A 7033-nucleotide genomic window follows, 5' to 3' on the forward strand; every position below is an offset into this window, starting at 1 on the left:
GTAGATTCTTACCCAAACGAGGTACCACAATAAATTCTGTTTTTTTTTCTGACTGAAGTCCCATGGTGGTATCTTTCCAGATAATTGTTGTAATAAGTTGTTGTACCTCCGAAAACAAGGCTAAATTTAAATAAAAGTCGCAGTTTTGCCTTAAGAACGAAGCATCCATTGCCATAGCGGTAGACAAATATACGTCGTAATGATGGTGCATTATTTGGCAGTTTGAACTCGTAAACATTGGCATAGTTACTAACTTAACAAGCCTGGTGTAACTGGTAGACAAGCAAACACGAACGTAATTCATTATCACGGAAGCTCTCTGTCAAAGCACTTGAGTTAGGAAGCGCAGCAGCAGGAGCGAGCAAATTAATATTCGTGCTGTCTATGGCTTCCACGCGCACCAAGCGGCGAAAACACAGCGCATATCAAGCTATCAGCACTCGTACTGTGTCTCCATCGCATATCACTTGCAAGATCGGGGGCGCGCGGCCGCGCCATACGCTGCAGCCGCCGGAGTGGAACCCCCGCCTCCTCTCCCCACTACCCGTCGCGTCGCGCGCGACGGAAGACGGCGCACTTGCTCCGCGCTTTCCTACCCTTGCGCGGACGAGATTGAGCTGCCTTTGTCGGCTCACCCTCTCACGCTTTCATTCCCACGTACATGATACCATGCTCTGCGACACTGTTATCACCCTTGGACTTCATACGGAACATTACAGCTGGACGTTGTCGGCACAAATGTGCCTGTAGCTTCCTTATAATTCCTAGCGAAATGAAAACTATTGAGTCAACCACAAGGGGCATGTAGTACCAGTCGACAGGCGTCTGCGACTAGGCAACCTGCACAGGGCGCATTTTATTTTCTGCAAAACTTTGACGCAGGAAAAAACAAAGAATAACACGATAACGCACGCGCTGATAAAACGATAACAGTTCTCGTGTTATAGCGTTTTACAGCGAAGCCGTATACCTCTATCGCCGAAGGAAATTTTCGTGTCATTGTAAGCAAAAACCTCCTTATACGTGGACAGATGCCGTAGATAGTGCAATGCCAGGCTGACCCGCGGCGCAGGTACTGTTCGCCATTAAGGGGCCACATAGACAGCTTTGCCGGTCATCCTTCGCAGAGTAGAAGGGCACTGATATTTTTTTTTCTTGCCCTGCATTCCGTAGTGTACCTCCCATACCTTAGGCAGCTTTACTATCACTTGTTTATAATGTGTCTCTGTGTCCATGTAGGCATCCGCTACGACAGATAAGGAGGTGTTATCGCAACTGCAGAGCCTCGCCGGGGATAGCGCTGTTCCTGTTAGGTGGGCCAAGCTGAAATCAAGACATGGCAGCTACTGTTTCTTTACGTAACCGGGGCCGAGCGGCCGTTAGAGAAGAAGTGTCTAAGAACTATCGACGTAATTGTCATTGTAATCGAATAGCGCGAAAGTATGACTGAGTGAGCGAATGTGCCAATGAACGAACGACCGCACGAAAGCCTGTGCAAAAGAGCGAATAAGCGAGCGAACGCACAAAGAACCTAAAGCTACAAGTGACGAACGAAAGAAACATACGAAAGTAAGAACGGTATGGAGAGTGACCGAAAAAGGGAATGATTAGGCGACCGAACGAACGTTGGAATTCAATAAGGAAGAAGCCAGCGAAAGGGACTCCAGGCCAACAAGTCCATCGTGAAGACCGACAACGGTCTGGTAGTTGTACAAGAAAAACAATTGACGACCTAGAAAATTGTTCTACGAGGCCTAGTGTTCTCTTTTATGGCATAACAGATTCGGTGAAGTCTGAAACTTCAGATAAGTAAGAACGACTAATAAATAATTTTTATCTTCATAAACTTGCGATTAGGGTGACGTCAATCGCGAGAGCACATCGTGTGGGCCGCTTTTTGTCTGAGAAAAGGCGGCCTATTATAGGCAGATTTTGTCATAAAAAGGCTGTTGAACTTGTTCTGGGCTGAGGCTATAGGTTGAAAAACACTAATTTGGGCCTTTCTCGAAGGTACCTGGAAGGCGTTCGTGAAAAGCGATGGAAGCTTCTCGTGTTCTTGTGAAAAATTTAATACGATCGTGATTGAGTACGGCTCGTTATGAACAAACACTTCTTAACAATGACGTTTACGAGTGGAACACAACTGAACGATTTATGAACGATATTGCTCCTTGGTTTCCTTAAGCTCAGGTTCACATACCAGCTCGCCAGTAAGAGCGCATTGTGGCGCCGATAAAAAGTGCCGCTTTATATGCACCAATACTCGTCGCCAATAAGTGTCGTCACTAATGGCATTGCGCTCTCATGGCTCATTGATATATGACAGGCTTCTGTAGTGTTGCCTAAGGGGACCTGGCATAACGACGCCATTCACAATAACTACATCTAAACGAGTGCATCCAATTCCAAGTTTTTTCGCGGTGATAGGCCACAGCGTAGAGGGGACGCAGCGCTCATCGCGATAAAGCAAGAATTCATAGCTGCACCCAACATTATTAACTGTTTTCTTGATCGGGCTTGTCTTTCCTTGCAGGGTGTGTCATTTAGTATGGTAATTGTCGTTTTACACAGTGTACTCGACATGCCTGGTGCGTTTGCTAATTAGTATCATCGAGCTGTGAGAAAGGTGTGCTCAATTTTTCCGAATGTTGTTATTGCAATATGGGTGCATTTCAATTTCCAAATATTAACTCGTCAAGGGTCTCCGTATCGGCCATGAATGCAGCCGCACAATGTTTTCAGAGCATTTCTCTGGGGTATTTATTAACACCCCTCTTTAGTCAACCAAAAAGCACCCACTCAAACTGCTGCCAATATACTATACTTCGTCTTAACTAACAACCCTGATATAGTTCCCGATATCTCATGAAGACGGTATCCCTGACCATGATGTAATCACTGGATGCAATAATGTTCGTGGCAGAAACAGGAAAATTACCAAAAAATAAAATGAGATGTTGCGCCAACGCCAATTCTGACGCAATAAACACTGAATTATGAGCTTTTTCAGATTAGTTTCTACCCTGATTTCATTCGCGTTCCAATAAACAGAACTGGGTCCACTTCAAAGTCACTTTCAGTCACCTCATCGACAAGTTTATTTCCATGTTATCCATTTCCTCCAAAAGCTGTTTCCCTTGGTGTAGCAACAAGCAACATAGCAGACCAAGCTCGTTCGTCTGGTGAGTGCACATGTTATATATGAAACGTATGAAAAGGCTTCTAAGGCACTGCCAAAATGTACTCGCCATAAGTTTTTTTCTCATGATTTACCATTCTTGCAAAAAAATATTACTCATAGTTTTCGCTGCATGGTGAAACCTAGAATTCATGCTGACATCACCTTACTGATTTCAGTGGTATTCCTGCCCCCAATTCAGAATGCGCCCAACTTAATAAAGATAACATTTGTAACAATTTTCACTCTTGAAAATGGTAACTCATTTCCTACATTAAGGTTATTAGTGGGAATCACTGCGCGCGACATAGACATCATTGAGCCTGGTGTAATCACTCTAATGAGCAATATTAAAACATCATCTATAGCTGATCGTCCGGCTTCAATAAAAGAAATTTAAAGAATACATCGCATAGTATTTGGCTCATGTTGACCGCATCATTTTCGCTGTCACTGTCAACTGGCTGCATTCCTAGTGACTGTCGCATAGCTGAAATAATACCAATTCCCAAATCAGGTGACGGTGATTTCCCGCTTAATTATCGTCCCATCTCCCTAAACAGCGCTATTAGTAAATAGCTGGAACATATATTACACAGGCAAGCCTTCTACTTCCTTGAAGACCATAACAATATATTTAAGCATTAGCACGGTGTGCACAAAGGTTGGTCATGCGACACCAAACTTGACGGCTTTATTAACGACAGGCACTTCTTGGTAGACGCTGGGTTTCAAGGTGACGCAATATTTCTAGATTTTTCTAAGGCATTGGATCGCCTTGAAAGTGAGCCTTAAAAAAGAACCTATGCCAGTTACGCTAGTCTCTATGTCAACCACGGAGGTTGATGGCAAGCCGACACCTGAATGCCCGTAGCAAAGCACAGTGAAGGCTTCGTAGATATGACCGGCGCGCATATTACTATCTCTTCGAACAATCAGCACTTGAAGGTATCCTTGATGCGTATGCGGCGGTCACTGACGCATCGACCAATTTGTCCCTCTCGCGTCGGGCATTCTTCTTAATACGAGGCGTCTTCACCAAAGCAATATTTTACCGGGTGTATCGCCGTGAAAAAAAATACTGCGTAGCAAAAAAAAGAAAACAAAAAATAAATGATTTCCGTGGCAATATTCTGGCTGATATACTTCAGTTGTAAGGAAACTTTCGGCACGTGAACAAATATTGTGATGCCTCTCGAAGTTACTGAACATATACAATTTTTTAGTATGTGATAAACTAGCAGAGGAGCCAAGCCACTTTTCAATACATCTAAATGTGAGCCAATAATGAATTGTCCAAATTGGAGATATCTTCACCATTTAGTAGACATTTGTTTACAACTCCTTGTATTGCATTTTTTTCAGTCTGTTCCTCGTGTCCGGAAGGTTCTCAAAAATACTACTTCGTACTTTGCTCCAACATATTGTTTTACTGCATTACAGAAAAAAAAATCACGGTTGCCATCATCATCAGCGTTTTACGTCCAGTGGAAGACAAGGCTCTTCCCATGATATAAATTTACCTGTCTTGCGCCTGCCACCCCAATCTTTGGTCTGTAAATTTTGTAATTTCATCACAATACCTAAATACCTGAAGTCCACAACCGCAACTCCCTTCTCTTGGCAAAGATCCGTGAATCTAATTGTAAACCTTTCATCTGTCCGTACCACTCCCATTTCAGCGCGTAATATGAACTATAGAATATCGACTGCCATTGTTTCCTTTGTAATACACAATTCTGCCTTCTTGAACCTCTACGTTAAGGCTTGCATTACTCTTTCTATCGATGGTTGAGTGTACTCTGCTTTGTTCAGTTGCCGATTCAAACATCATAAGGCGGATACTAGTGCTTACCTCTCTTTGTGGAGGTTGCCCCAATGCCCATACATGTGTATAGGAACAGAATGAGAATGCCAGTTTTCTCCATGCTTACTAAGAAAAAGATTAGACCTTGGCGCTGCATAGAATGTTCTCTGTGCTCTCTCTATATATACTACCTCTGACTCCACAGAGTCAAATTAACTCTGCGTTTTAAAATGCTAGTTACAGTGTCGAATAGACGTCACTGCTTTTAGCGATGCTCATTTCACCAAGAATATCAAGAATAGTTATAGATGACGCTGAAGAAGATTTTCTTGGAAGTGTTTACTGATTCCTTTTGTTCATTCGTAAAGCATTTTTGTTGGCCTCCACCGATTGACAATAGAGGGCACCTTCAGTGACAAGTTCAACGGATCTCAATAAAAGACCTCAATCACTCATCTCTGTTGTTCGATAGTTCCAGAGAGATTTTCATAATGAATTTGGTTAATTCTCTAACCTACCTTGCTTCCTCCTCAGTTGCTGGTTAAACTGTGTTATGACGTATATAGCAGCACACGCACAGTACGCTGGGACTAAATGGCAGACGTCAGCGTTAAGAAGTCCGCGATCGTGAGATATTGTTTCGCGTGAGTAGTGACGTTATTTGTGGGCTGGCAAGTATCTAGTGGCGAGTGGTATTGCGCTGTTGTCTGCATGAAGTTCGGCCCTCGTCAGCCCCACGTAGAATTTTAGGCGACGTCTATCGCAATAATCGAGTTTGTGCGTCTATTTGCGGCAGACATCAGCGACCAACCTGAAGCTATTAGGTCATGGGGATAAAGAAAACTGCTTTTGAAGCTAAGTTCAGTTTTCGCCATACGTATTTCAAACAAATCATTATTTATTTCATACAGTTCACAATGAAAAGGCCAAAACCGACGACACAAGGTAGCATTTCTTTTATTTACTGAGCCTGTTGGCCATTACAGGGTGGGTCAAAAGGAGCACTTCAACAATTAGTACCGTACATATATATTTCAACAATACATATATCACCAAAAAAAAACAAGTCAATAGCAGTATTTCGGCAATTACCACAGTACATGAATAACGCAGTACATGAATAGGCTAACATAAGCGCACAAAAAAGATACATAAGCGAAATAATCTGCACATACTCCGATCAATAATACGACTATAAATGCCGTGTTAACAAACGAGCTCGCTCACACACACACACACACACACACACGCACACGCACACGCAAACATACACACACACACACACACACACACACACACACACACACACACACACACACACACACACACACACACACACACACGCACACACATACGCAAAAAAAGCAGCAACCGCGTATACGTGCGTGCATCTTTCAATGTTGCTGTAAATATTTCTCAAATTCTTCTGCACTGATGCTTTCTCACGTTAACGCCCGTAATTCATTGCAGTATTTAATGGTTTTTGGGAAGAAGGAAACTGCGTAAGCATTAATGTGCATCTGACGTATTGAAAAGTATTATGTTTACTTTTGCGTAGTGGCTCTACCTTGTCGTGCTATCAAATACTGTTCACTGTTCATGTTGAATGTGTTTTCGTGAGAGCAACACAGAACTTTAACTTAGCTATTCGCCTGCGTTAACCGAGCGTAGGTAAGTTCAGCAAACCGAGCATTTCGAACACAGTATTTGTGCGAGAGAAACGTGATAGAATAAACCTTGCTGCTCGACGTTGAACTCTTTCCAGTCTCAATTAACCCTTACTGATAAGGGTCCCAGATTATGCTTGCATATTCTAGCCTGGACCGAACGTGCGTTAAATAAGCTGTTAGTTTTTCTGACTGTGAGTCTAACTACAGTTTTCGTCGCGAGAAGCAAAGCTCTTCTTCCACACTTTTGCATATTCTTGAAACATGGTTCGACCAGATTAAATTCGTGGATATATATGTATGCCTAAGTATTTCAACACGTCAACCATGGAAAGGACTGAAGAATTCACTGTGTAAATAAAATTGAAAATATGATTTATT

The 7033-nt window shown here is 42.8% G+C and overlaps 1 protein-coding gene across 1 annotated transcript in view; it reads right to left on the bottom strand.

Annotated features, from left to right (window-relative positions):
• The window catches only part of LOC142564864 (uncharacterized), a 48600-nt gene extending 43409 nt beyond the window's left edge, over nt 1–5191 (bottom strand). Inside the window, exon 1 of the mRNA XM_075676043.1 lies at nt 5034–5191. Coding sequence (XP_075532158.1) covers nt 5034–5142 — 109 coding nt within the window. The 5' untranslated portion in view covers nt 5143–5191. The remainder of the gene's footprint in view (nt 1–5033) is intronic.
• Between the last annotated feature and the right edge of the window lie 1842 nt (nt 5192–7033).

Source organism: Dermacentor variabilis, chromosome 11 (genome assembly GCF_050947875.1).
Source record: "Dermacentor variabilis isolate Ectoservices chromosome 11, ASM5094787v1, whole genome shotgun sequence".
NCBI lineage: Eukaryota > Metazoa > Arthropoda > Arachnida > Ixodida > Ixodidae > Dermacentor > Dermacentor variabilis.